Here is a 13,812-nt window from a genome sequence, read left to right as displayed (position 1 = left end):
CTTGTAATACAAATAATTTGAAGTAGCTTTTAATACGAAAAAATCGATACTGAAAGTTTTAAAAGTAAAATTCTAGAATGACGCACACCCATTCTTACGTCTAATGGCATTAGAAGATTGTAACATATTGACTTAGTTATAAAGAAAAAGGAATAAAACATTTACAAGAACACGAGTTTTACTCGCAAGATTCCGCTTAAAGGAGCGCAGGATTACTCAAAAATGATATACAATAGTAATAATAAAATGTCGAACGTGAATCACTACTAAGTTTTCTACAAGATTTTGCGACGCGGAATCTTAAAAAGTTTACATCAAGATACTAGTATATAATATATAATTATTAATAAAAGAAGAATATATGGAAGAAGGAAATTATTAATTATGTATTTTTTATAAATTAAATGAGATACACATAATGTACTACGTCAGTCTATCTAACACTTATACAAAATAGGCCATCCACTATACATTATAGTGAATAGGTTATTTCTTACAACATTCTGAAACGATGTTTTCTTTTTTACCGAAAATCATAATAATAATTATTAGTTAATTCAGTTCAAGTGGAACGTGAAATATTCTTTATCCGAGATTTATTGGTAATATTTAAAATAAATACTATCCCAGTAAAAAAACATATTGCAAGATAAAATAGTATAATAGTCCAAATAAATATGCTTAATAATGCAACAAAACTGGCATACTATTTTAATGCCAGTTTTGTTGCATTATTAAGCATATTTATTTGGACTTCGACAATAAAGTACTACAAATCAAGTCGGCAATCCAAACGTTTACTCTTTAGATTTTTTTATTTCTATCATTAGGGGCGAATTGAGTATGAAAAATAACACGCCCGGTTTTCTAACCCAAAATAACTAATTTTTAATTTTGTAAAAAAAAAAAAAGACAACTCCCGCACTAAGAATTGCTCTTGTGTCGCGGGGACTTTTACAAACATACAAACAACGGACACAAAGCACAACCAGACCCGAAACAATTATTTGTGGATCGCACAAATAATTGTTCCGTGTGGGAATCGAACCCACGACCTCCCGTTGCAGTGGTATCGGCGTGGCGACCTAAACCACTGCGCCACGGAGGCAGTCAACTCTATCCAAGTAATAACTTTAAAGTTATCTGAAGTAAACCTGATCTCAAGCCTAAGCCATATTAAATGCCTTCGGACGGCTTGAACAACTTTGACACTAGGTTGTCCGATATTATTGTTTTGTAAGAAATAACCTATCCACAAGCCGCTAAACAATTTTAACATTAAGTAATGTTTACTTTTAAAATTACGTGCGCGTTTTGGATTCAGTGAAAAAGGAACTGAGGTTTCAGTCTCCGAAATTAAAAGACAAGCTGCCTAATTCAGACAAAAGGATTTTTCATGAAAGAAATATTTAAGTATGTAATATTATTCGGGAATTTACATGATAAATAATTATTTTTGCATGTTTTCTTGACGATACAGCACAGGCTTCCCTTTCTACAACGGTATGGTTTCACCGTCCTTAGCGTATTACATAGAACAATGTGTAGCTCAGCGTCAGCGTAGCTGGGCAGTCAGCGCAGTGTCACATACAATATCGTGTTAATACGTATCTGCCATCGACGTCAACGTAGGAAAGAATGCCTTAGCCCCCGAACGCACGAGCGGTTAACCGCGAAATCAGTAAGACGCACTGTTACACTAATATGCAACCGCCGATAAACACCCTCTTAACCGCCATTCATTGTCTGGCGGTTGCATACTTAACTCATACCGCGCGGCTAGTCGCTCCCGAAGTTAACCGCTAGTGCGTGAGGGGGCTTACACTTCGCCTGGTTGCAGGCTTTCTAGCCATACCAATATTTAATGATTTGAGCCAATTCCCGAGTAATACTAAATAGCAGTCTGGCAACACGAAAGTTGTAAATATTTAAAATTATACAATTTAACTGCCTTTTGAGATTCAGGTAGGGTTAATTATTTATGGCAAGAATTTGATAAATCAATCGTTAATTCTGGGTATCGAGGGAGGGGCAAGCGTATTTTTATAAATACCAATATTACTCCAGTTACTTCTGTTGATGTTTTAGTTATTCGTTGTCATAATATTCTCGAATGATATTCGCGTACTCAACTAAAAGTAACTAGTGTTATCGATTGATAAAATATGTCAGTATTTTCCCACAGTACCTTAAATATTTAGATCATTCTAGACTTCTAGCTGGCATTTAATTTCTAGCAGTCCTTTCTGGCTAAAAGATTACTTTAGAAGATTATCACCTAAACCTGATAACGATTCGGAATTGTATGACTGGATAACAGTTATTTCAACACCTCCCACATCACTATATTTTTGAAAAAATAAAACGACCCACATTTCGCTACTACGTAAAAAAATGTTTAAAACAAGCTCTCTCAAGCATAACATCGACACTTACACTCGATCGATTATTCCATTATTATATTAAATCACTATAATTAATAATATTATATCCAATAATTATTAACAGTAATTCATTTTGTTTCTGAACGGAATGTGCTCATTACATGGTGTTGCCATTAATTGATTACAAATATAAACGTTTAAATATCATACCAGTATTACCTTAGTTTAAAAACTTCTGTTTAAATACTTTTTGTGCATTCACCTTACATCTATTACAAATGCGATATAATTTGGAATAACACCTAGTTAAAATACTGAATCACTAGTCCATCGTGTTTGAAATTAAATCGAATGGAAATTATATGAAGCTTTTTTTAAATGCAAGCAACACTTCGCGATCACTAAGCGATATTGATATGAAAATCCGCATGTAAAAATAATGTTATAGTTATTATAAACGGAGTTTGACCGATTGTGTTGGCCCTAGAACAATAATAGCTGTTACTCGTGACGGTACACGGTAGCCAATCTTACGCGTATATCGTATATCGGTGACGCATTGTGACGTCACCGACACCGGCTGACGTCAGACGTCGTTCATCACGAATGCAACCTGCATTGTGGGTTCCTGAAAAAACAAGACTTTGTAAATTCGAATAGATAAACCACTGTATAGTTTACGAAAACACAGATTTTCTGGTTCGTTAATTTTCATTCTTGGATTCATTTTTCGACGTCTGAGCTACATTCAGTCACACAAAGTTACACGGTACACGCGCGTACATCTTATTTGTTAGGATAAAATGTAATTTTTCGTTGTGTGTGTGTTATGTCTTTGGGCTTATACTTTTTAACCATGATTGTCCCAATTGTGGCCAAAGCTCTCCTCCAGAACGCGCGGAGAGTTAATCCTTGAGTCCACCACGCTGGCCAATTGCGGGTAGGGAGTGGGGTTTTAAGGTCTTTAAGATTTCATCACGATGTTTTCCTTTACCGTCAACTGGAAGACTGGCTTCGAACCGTGGAGAAAGGACATAGGCTACTTTTTACCCCGGGAAAATGACGCAATCCCATGGGAGAAGTGAGGTGGCGGACAAAGTCGCGGGTAAAAGCTAGTAAGTATATAAAGATATTGTTTACTCACATACTGTTCTCACACCATAACAAAGGCCTCTTGTCCGCGGAACAGGAAGGGGTGCTGGTCGATCATGGTCTGCACGATGTCCTCGAGGTAGGGCCGCGTCATCTCGAAGCGGCCCATGTCTGAAAACTGAACCGGCAGCAGAGTCGGCCACCAGCAAATGGCCAAGTTCTTGCTGTCCATTGAGTTCAGTTTTGAATTGTCCGCCACTCTGAGAAATTACATTTATTGTTACTTATAATCTACTTTAAATCTAAGAACAACTATTTAGTTCTTTTGATGTATTGAGTAAGGTTATTGTGTCATTTAGTAGCTAGGCAATAATAAATTAAGTAAAATTTCTCTTTGTGTAAATTATCTCGATTTTAAGATTCATAAAAAGTATTTTTACTTGCTGTTAATGGAAAATTTTAAAATCAATATATATTGCAGACTTTTTAACCGTTTAAAAAATGTACTTAATAATAGAAAAATATTCTTTAAACATTATTTATTTTGTTAGCATGCTTGTATATCCGTACACAGTGTAGGTGCGCGTGCACTAGTACGTATATTATAATGTGCGCGTGTTACCTGGCGAAGTGCTCGAGCAGGTAGTCGAGCGTGGCGCTGGCGAGCGGCGTGAGCGCCGTGTTGAGCAGCGAGCGCAGCGCCAGCAGGCGCCAGCTGCGGTCCTTGAGCTCCACGCCGCCCGCCATGCAGCCGCGCATCGCTGGAACACATCCTGCTACTTATCTTTTCTGCTCTTACGTTTATACATCATAACAATTACAATAGGGTAGTTGATTACCAGTCAAATCACCTACATTTTAGTATAGAAATACAACACAGTGATGTCGCTTCTGAACGAAATACTGAAAATAATGCTGTGACAAATAAAACTTATTTGAAAATTTTTAATAATTTTTAATCTTTTTTTTTTTAATTTTTAATACAATTTGCCACGATTTAACGTCAAAACTAGTTTGCTGTAATAGTTTTCTAACACATTATTTATTAGATCAAATGTCTATGATGTCTACAAAATATCAGGGAGACCACGAAAACGTTACAATTGCTGTTATTCAGTCTATTCAAATAGGTTCTTAGCCATATTAGAAAAGTATGACTAACTTGCAATGTCCTCGAGCTGCGCCATGCTGGCCTCGTCAAGTAACGGCGGCAGTTTCTTGGAGAAGAAGTCCTTCAGTGCCGTCGCCACTGCGTTCACCGGGATGTCCAGCGAGTCCAGGTCTACTTTAGGATCTGTAAAAAATATTAACGATTTAGTTAAAATTACTATTATTTATTTCAAGGTCGCCACAAAGTCATGTAGTTTCTAACACCATGGAGTAATATAAGAATTGTTGACACAAAGCAAGAATGAGCATTTCGTGATTTAAAATATTTAGGAAATCTTTTAAACGATTCCAATCCGACACCAGCGGACAAAGAGCCAGCCACAGAAATCAAAGGGCTCATACTCACTTTTTATTTTAAATGACAGTGTACCAAAACTCTCTCTTCGCATAAAATGTTATTGTGGACGTTTTATATTACAATAATTTATATAGGTGTGAAATCATAGAGTTATACCTTCATAAAACTTGGTGAACAGCATATCAACATGTGCGCGGTTCCCGGGCACGCGGTACAGTCCCTCAGACGCGAGTCCTTCACGCTCTATGAATTCCACGCACTTCTCCACGAACAACGGGACTCCGTGCGACCCCTGTACAAAGAATAAGTAAACTTGTGGCACAAAAAATTATATAAAAATCAGACGAAAAATATAGAATGTAATTGCAATAAAATACGGTATACGTCAAAGTTTAAACGGTGTTTCGTCGTCATTTTGCCATCATTGAAACTGTTATTTTCAATCAAATCAAATAAGATTATAAGAAGCACAGACTTCTTGCCCGATCTAAAGAAAGATATTCAGATAGTACAAAACAGAACGCACCTGTGGTCCCCAATTTTGTATTGACTGTGTGTTGTTTAATTGGGACGAATTCTTCTTTGAATCTTTGCTCTTCGAAAACTCCTGAAACACAAATAGGATGAACGTAATTAAGTCAAGTTACTACCAGCTCATTTCACAGATGTCTCTCTTTCTGAAGCATAAATTTGCAACTCCGAGCAAAGATTGAAAATTCCTAGGCAAAAGATAGGCTTTTTCTTTGTTGCGGACAGAAAAATCCCTTCGAATACCCAACTTTTTTTGGAAAAAAATATGGAACTTAACCTATCTTGGCTGCTAACCTATTGGTGCGTGAATATGAATTTAAAAATCTTTTAAATATCCCACATTTGCACTCTGATCTGTACCTCGATTCTCTACCACTATCGACTACCGACAACCGGCTAGCTAACGAAATTTTGACATTAAGAATGTACTGCCAAAAAGTTTCTACGACGCCCGTCAGAGGCGCTAATCAGATTTTCATACAACATTTCTCGATGACAGGTCGGTTCGCGGTAGTCGATAGTAATAGAGAATTGAGCTACTGATCTCATTGCAAGAGTAGACCTGTACTCTGCAAAGACACAATGTTTTTATTATACAGGGTGTCCCAAAACTCAACGATAATCCGAGACAGGATGAAAGGCCAAGTCATACCGGTTATAGGAAAAATTAAAAAAAAAATCCATATCACTTAGTTCAGCAATAATAGACACTTTTCAAAAAAGGTTAAATGCCACACCCTTGGTCGCATTTTCAAGTCCTGTGATCACCAATGTCACAATTTCGCTGTGTTTTTTTGAATTTCGTGATCTTAATTAAATATGCTATTAATCGTATAACAAATTAATGCACAAAACATTGTTAATTTAATAAAAAAAGTTAAGTTTTAGTGAGTCATCTTTCTCAAAAATATCGTTAGTCAACTTTGACGCTTCATACTGAAAAAAAAATGTACAACACTACCCTTGGCAAGTTATTTCAAAAGTTGGCGCATTTAATCAAGATTTCGAAATGGTATAACACTTGCCACTTTTCTTGCCATTAAAAATGTTATTTTTATTTGAACGAAGAGTATCCTCGCAAATGGATCGGACGCAGTGGTACAATTTTATGGCATCCTCGTTCCCCCGATCTAAATCCAGTAGATATTTTTTTACTGGGAATTCATAAAAGAAAAAGTTTATTCGAAATCAATACAAAATCTATCAGAACTTCGCCAGAAAATTGACACAGCGTCAGAAGAAATAAATGCAAGGAATTTTGCTTGACTGGTGAAAATATCTTTTGTACGCCGTTGCAGAGCCTGTATTCGTGCCAGAGGAAAGCAATTATTTTTAGTAAAGAGGTAATTAAGTCAGTCCATAACCAATATTTAATGTAATAAACATACTTAATAGGTTATAATAATAAAAAAAAAAACAATGAACGAACCATCGATCTTATTTAATTATTCTCCTTAAACTAAAGTAATTCCGAATTGTTTTCCTCTAGCATGAATTCAGGCTCTGCAACGCCTTACAAAAGACCTTTGCACCAGTCAATCAAAATTCATTGCATTTATTTCCTCTGACGCTGTGTCAATTTTCTGGCTAAGTTGTGATAGATTTTGTATTGATTTCGAATAAACTTTTTCTTTTATGCATTCCCAGTAAAAAATATCTACTGGATTTAGATCGGGAGAACGAGGATACCATAAAATTGTACCACTGCGTCCGATCCATTTGCGAGGATACTCTTCGTTCAAATAAAAATAACATTTTTAATGGCAAGAAAAGTGGCAAGTGTTATACCATTTCGAAATCTTGATTAAATGCGCCAACTTTTGAAATAACTTGCCAAGGGTAGTGTTGTACATTTTTTTTTCAGTATGAATCGTCAAAGTTGACTAACGATATTTTTGAGAAAGATGACTCACTAAAACTTAACTTTTTTTATTAAATTAACAATGTTTTGTGCATTAATTTGTTATACGATTAATAGCATATTTAATTAAGATCACGAAATTCAAAAAAACACAGCGAAATTGTGACATTAGTGATCACAGGACTTGAAAATGCGACCAAGGGTGTGGCATTTAAACTTTTTTGAAAAGTGTCTATTATTGCTGAACTAAGTGATATGGATTTTTTTTTTTATTTTTCCTATAACCGGTATGACTTGGCCTTTCATCCTGTCTCGGATTATCGTTGAGTTTTGGGACACCCTGTATAGACGTAATGTACCTTATGCCTACGGTCGTGCTTGCTGAAGGGATGGTGGCGGCGGCGCGTGTCGGCGGCGCTGGACGACGAGTTGTCCTGCGCCGACGACGGGTACTCGCCCGACAACATCGACGTCATGTTCTGTACAACATATAATAACTATAACAACACCATACGAATACCACAAGCAACATAGTTAAATAGTAACAGTTAACTTTAACGTTCCAAGATTGTTGTCTTATACACATCATGCACTTTTATCTTAATTTATAATAGGATACGGGATAAAACGCGAAAACGCATTTTACCCTAAAATGCCTAATGCCTTCGGCGCAGGTTGACGGACCTCGTCAAGTGCAACTAATATTAAATATGCAACGTGAGAGTTTAAAAGTTATGATCACTTTTACCTTGTTTTATTTTAAGTTAGCTTACTCTAACGGTCATTGAAACCCACGGTTAACATCAAGCAAACAAAAAATCTGAAATTTAATACTGATCGATTTTAAATAATCATAACAAGACGATATTTGACGTCATATCTAACTAATATTTGTATCGATAATAACATACACATATACATAGTATTGAGTACATAGTATAAGTAGTAATAAGTGTACCTTATGCGGAGGTTCGTGGTGTGGTTGCGGCGGTGGCGGCAAAGGCCTGGGCCTTCTCGTCTCGCCGTCTGAACTGCCTTCACTCGACTCACTCGCAGCTAAAACAAAACCAAATACACAATATTATCAATTAAATCAAGTAAGGTCAATTTGGGTAACTTTGAATCATTTGGGTAACATTGACAGTGGGAATTTAAACAAGTTTCGGTTGTTTTTTTTTTCATAAGAAACCAACACAATGACTGTAATATGCAAGTAGTACTAAGTAGTAGCAAGTTAATAGCATCCTATACACTAATGTTTGTTTAGATATTTGTCAAATTGATTGTTGTACATGCCTTTATCTTCTTGCGTCCTGCCTCTATAGCCGGTGGGTAGTTCAGGCGGTCCCACGAACATGCCCAGCTTTGGGACTCGCGGACTCTGGACGGCTACTAAGTTGCCTAACGATCTGTAGTAGAAACAATAGTTTAAAAAATACCCAAATAAACTTAACTAGTTAGTTAGAGTGCATTTGTGCTGTGTATGGTAAAATGTAGACCATCAATGCCTAAGCTGATATTAATTTTCTCTTAACAACATGACGTGTTGAAATTCAAAACATAATTTGAGATAGAAACCAACAGTTTTTACAAACTGCTGTCGATTTGGTTTATAGTAATTATACCTATTGAATTAATGTATGAGTAAGTGTGTGCGAGAGAGTGAGACAGAGTGTGTGAGTGTGTATATGTGTGTGAGAGGGTGAGAGAGAAAGAGAGAGTGAGAGTGTACGTGTGTACGTACCGTTTCTTGTAGTGTCGTGGCGCGTGGTGCGCGTTGTGCCGGCGCCGCGTGTGCAGGCGCGCGCCCGCCGTGCTGCTGCTCACGCCGCCGCCCGACGCCGAGCTCGAGCCCGAGCTGTCCGTCTCCGAGAACGCTAGCACAAAACAATGTAAACCGTCAACATCAAATCTAATAATATCACGACCATGCTATAGTATTTAGGAGATTAAGGGCCTGTTTCACAGATCATAAATAAGTGTCAGATAACCTTATCAAATAACATGACGAGTAAATGTACAAAAACGATATTTAGAAGTGGTGCAACCGGGTCTATTTTTCTTACTGATCCGATAACGCGTATACAATCGAAATCAAGCCTACATAGCTCTAGATTAAACATTGATCCGCTTGATTATTATTATTATTATTATTTAATAGGGCGGAGCATTATATGCTACTGTATTTAATTCAATTGTACGTCTAATGCTTTTATTATGACACTAAATACTATAAAACAAATAGCAGAATGTTGTACTACTCACATGGTTGATGAAGAGGCGTCTTCTCGTGTCTCCGATGTCTTCTCAGTCTCATCATAGATGGCGCCTCCATGTACTCATTCGTTTCTTTTATCTGCAAAGAAAAAATACACAATAAAAATCATAAATCTATACTTAATATTATTAAGCTGAAGAGTGAAGTTTGTTTGTTTGTTTGTTTGGGCGCGCTAATCTCAGGAACTACTGGTGCGAATCGAAGAATTATTTTACTGTTGGATAGCCTATTTATTGAGGAAGGCTATGGGCTATATATCATCACGCTACGGCCAAAAGGAGCAGAGTAACGAAAAATGTTACATAAACGGGGAAAATTATGACCCACTATCTCTTATGTGACGCAAGCGAAGTTGCGCGGGTCAGCTCGTTTAGAAATAAAGTTTAAAGGATAAGTTTTTGTAATATTAGTATACACGGAACTTAGCATTCCAGTACAAATGTGCTAAAATCATTATGCGTACCTACAAATGCGCTAAATAAAACGCTCTATGCGTACCTGTGCGTACTGTGCGTCGAGTTCCGTCTCAGAGCTCACGCCTGAAGGATGATGGTGACCGCCCGCCTGACCGCTCGAGTGTGTCCAACCGGTACGTTGTGACTGACGAAATAAAATTAACTACATTATATTATTAACTCTACGAAATCTATATTACTGTTAGCTTTTGTATTCTTAGTAATATAAAACGAAAGATAAAAATGACAAAATATTTGAATGTATCCTATGTATATTTTATCACTGAGTGTTTTTAACTGAGTAGTATGAAGGGCAAAACAATAAGTGAGTGTCTACCCCCGTGGGAAGAATGCGTGATTTTATGTATGTATCAATAACTGTTAGTGCATTATTATATTACCTTTCTATCTCTGGAGTGTGGTGGCGGCGGTCCTATAGTAATGTGCTGCAACGCGTCGCTGACCATCGTGTAGTTGTTCATGTCCAGTTTACCGGGTTGCTACAAATAAAACGCACTTAATTAGCTACAGGATATCAGCTACTCATAACTCTAAAACTTTCGCGTTGTTGCAATGTCTGAGGTTTCGTTGTTTGACGTGGTCCACGGTAATACGCGTGTTTGCATTAATTCCCGAATTCTACTAAATAATAAATCAGCTACTCTTTAAAAATGTATAAAGGAACTGTATGATTAGGCTGATTTTATAGCTACGCTGTCAGCGGTCCACTGTAAAACGAGATTAGCACCGCGCGTTTCGCTGCACCGGCGAACAGCGCGCTTTTACTCAACAGCGCTGCTCAAGCGCGTGGCTATAAAACGCAACTACTACCCCCATACAACTCCGAACGCGCGCGTTTCAGCCGCGCTGTCGAAACGCGTAGCTAAAAGCAGCCTTAGTACCCATTTAAAAATAATACAAACTATACTAAAGACTACTGGCATAATGATATCACAGGTATACATTAAGATCAAGTGAGAGATTAACAAGTGTACAAGTATTCTGATAAATAACTATGTAATATCTTACCTTGAGAGTCTGCGAGTGTCGTACCCGCTGTGGAGGGGGGTGCGGGCGCGTGCGACCCGTTGTAAACGCGCGGTGTCCATAGCTGGCCGGCTGCCACAGTCCACCGCCATCTGTGTGTATATAACGCGCAATGGTTATACATAGTTAGTTTACACAAACTGTCTTACTAATAAATGTCGTGTAAAACACTGTAATTATAATCCAACGCATGCAAGTAATAAAATAGTTATCAAGTAAGTGATTGTTCTGCGTTAGGTACTATACTAATTTTAAGCTAAAATACTTAAATAAAATGACTTAATACCAAATTAAAAGAAATTTCATAGCGTTTAATTTAACTGAAATTATGATACAAATAATTATTATTAGTAAATTACAAATAAATGTGTATAACGTCATTTTTTTTCTAAAACCACCCTTATTGAATTATTAGTAAAAAAAAGTAACGTAACAACTAATCTAAAACACTTAACAGTTGTACCTAGAAAATTAAAAAATATAACTCCTTATAAAAAAATATACTTAAATTAATAATCACCTCTATTCATAAAAGTCATATGATTAAATTTGCATAAGTGTCACTTTCCCTTTCTTTTTACATAAAGTAAAGAGAGAGGGAGAGAAAAACATAAAGGACTGCCACAAAACGAATAAAAACTACCTTCAAAAACCTCCTAGTAACTAAAAAAACATTTGTTGATCTTTTTGAGTCAGTAAAAAATCTAAACTACGTATAAAGACGACATATCAATAACTACTTACATGCAAAAATAAAACATAAACGCATTCATATCGAAAGTAATTTAACTTAAAACATTATAACGTGTAGTAAAGGTGTCGCCAAACAACATGAACAATTACGCAGGTAACAATTTCTAGGTCCGCTTGGGAAATTACACCGTATGGTTAATGGTCAAGCTAATGACAAATTTGATCAAGCTGCCCAAAAGAAATTTGACATAGCTTAGCTGCTGTTATCTTGGAACGCAACAGCTGAGACCGAATTTTAAGTGCCGTTGAGAATAAATATGGTGCACGACGGCGAAGGCTATTGCGCTTCGATCGCATTGCTACAACAGTAGGCCGAAGTGATTCCACGCTGCATCTAGATTCTGTAGTGCAATTCTTTACAGGCGGTAATAAAGCATATCGAGAGTCTGGAATAAAAAATGGAAAGGCAAAATTGTTCCTACGGCATCCGCTAGGGGTGCTGATTAATTTTTGATAGATAGCCGGTTGTCGATAGTAGATTGAGCAAGAAATTGACCATCTGTCTGCCCTCTACTACGGTAACTTGTGCTAGGTGGTTTGGCGACACCTATTTAAACAAATCTATTCTATTCTACACACAAAACAGCACCGTGATCGTACGTGCTAAGAGTGTATAATCGTTTGTCATGCAATCACCTGACTCGTGCGTGCTGAGAGAATCCTCCGAACAGTTGAGATCCGCTGCGTTATAATTTTTATCATTATATTTCAATAAATAATACTAAAATTATACTACGCGCCGTTTAAATTTATGTATCTGAATTTAGCAACAAACCGTTGCGCAGAATGCGGAAATACAAGAGACACTGGAATGGAGTGTCGGTTTGTTCCATCAAACGCACTGTTTGTTGCTATATTCAGACTCACAAATTTACTTAGCGAGTGCTATAATTCAATAAAAATACCGATTTGACAAGTTCAAATAACATTCTTACATCACGCAATGACAAAGAGATTCGAATCCCTTTTAAAACATTGAGATAAATGAACACATGGGATTTTAGCCCTTATGTTACCCTACGGTTGGTTTGCCGTCTGGGTCTTAAAACTATTTATACACCGGGCGAATTTGTGTTAACATATTTTACATCAGAACGAAATAGTAGTTATCGTCTAAAATACGAACGAATATTAGTTTTTACGGCCAAATGTCACCTTGGTGTATAAACACACTTAACCAACACTTTCTGAATTACGGAACATGCCTAGCTTTGGTATAATGAACAATGACATAATTATTACTAAAAATTATATCGTAATTTTCCGTTCTCACACACAGAATACCGACAAGATGATGGCAGTAGATTTAACTATAAAATAATTAAGATTCCCTCAAGTTGTGTGCTATACACATACTCATTGGATTATTCATTTTTCAGTAAAACAATTGCATACCGTATGTGAGTACAGATCATAAAATAAGCACATAAATAATGTTTACAAAATAATAAAACTTCGTATTTATAGTATACGTATAAATGCGTATACGGTTTGATAATAGTGTGGTATAACATATACGTATAACAGTTACATAACTTACGTGATAAATCCGCGTGCATTCTGTGGTCGGGCGGTGCGGGCTCCGGTGGGGTACTGGGCGGCGGGTATACGCTAAAACCTGCGAGTAAGTAAAAGAGAAGATATAGGGAGCATCCATAGATATCTATCCAAGAGCTATGTAGTCTGCAGCAGTATTTCTACACTAAAAAGCGTTTTACACATCCGTATCTTGACATCCGACTCCTCATAAAAATAAGGAGTAGCTGATTAGACTAGCAGTGAAGCAACCAATAATTGTATTTACTATTTAATGAAAAAAAACCTGGAGGATGTAAGCTGTCTTTAGAATATGAGATCGTTGTTAAGTTTTCTCATATATGTATGTTCAGCTCGAATACAATTACATACATTCATACATAATATCACGCCTTTTTCCCGTAGGG

At 36.7% G+C, this 13,812-nt stretch overlaps 1 protein-coding gene across 7 annotated transcripts in view; it reads right to left on the bottom strand.

Annotated features, from left to right (window-relative positions):
• Positions 1 to 720: 720 nt before the first annotated feature.
• Positions 721 to 13,812, bottom strand: part of RhoGAPp190 (Rho GTPase-activating protein 190) — a 33,571-nt gene continuing 20,479 nt past the window's right edge. For 4 of the 7 annotated variants that reach the window (XM_076131106.1, XM_076131111.1, XM_076131108.1 and 1 more), the window contains exons 25-40: positions 13,410 to 13,487; positions 12,506 to 12,550; positions 11,099 to 11,208; positions 10,471 to 10,569; positions 10,113 to 10,214; positions 9,602 to 9,692; positions 9,081 to 9,213; positions 8,633 to 8,745; positions 8,295 to 8,392; positions 7,696 to 7,815; positions 5,471 to 5,551; positions 5,101 to 5,236; positions 4,639 to 4,770; positions 4,099 to 4,249; positions 3,529 to 3,736; positions 721 to 3,012 (exon numbers count right to left, since the gene is read on the bottom strand). In XM_076131106.1, the coding sequence (XP_075987221.1) occupies positions 3,538 to 3,736; positions 4,099 to 4,249; positions 4,639 to 4,770; positions 5,101 to 5,236; positions 5,471 to 5,551; positions 7,696 to 7,815; positions 8,295 to 8,392; positions 8,633 to 8,745; positions 9,081 to 9,213; positions 9,602 to 9,692; positions 10,113 to 10,214; positions 10,471 to 10,569; positions 11,099 to 11,208; positions 12,506 to 12,550; positions 13,410 to 13,487 (1,688 nt within the window). In that variant the 3' untranslated portion in view covers positions 721 to 3,012; positions 3,529 to 3,537. The remainder of the gene's footprint in view (positions 3,013 to 3,528; positions 3,737 to 4,098; positions 4,250 to 4,638; positions 4,771 to 5,100; positions 5,237 to 5,470; positions 5,552 to 7,695; positions 7,816 to 8,294; positions 8,393 to 8,632; positions 8,746 to 9,080; positions 9,214 to 9,601; positions 9,693 to 10,112; positions 10,215 to 10,470; positions 10,570 to 11,098; positions 11,209 to 12,505; positions 12,551 to 13,409; positions 13,488 to 13,812) is intronic. The other 3 variants (XM_076131109.1, XM_076131112.1, XM_076131110.1) reach the window with 2 other exon arrangements.

The sequence above is a fragment of the Anticarsia gemmatalis genome, chromosome 25, assembly GCF_050436995.1.
Source record: "Anticarsia gemmatalis isolate Benzon Research Colony breed Stoneville strain chromosome 25, ilAntGemm2 primary, whole genome shotgun sequence".
Taxonomy (NCBI): Eukaryota; Metazoa; Arthropoda; class Insecta; order Lepidoptera; family Erebidae; genus Anticarsia; species Anticarsia gemmatalis.
The sequence above is the reverse complement of the archived record's forward strand: the minus strand, read 5'-3'. Positions and strand labels throughout refer to the sequence as shown.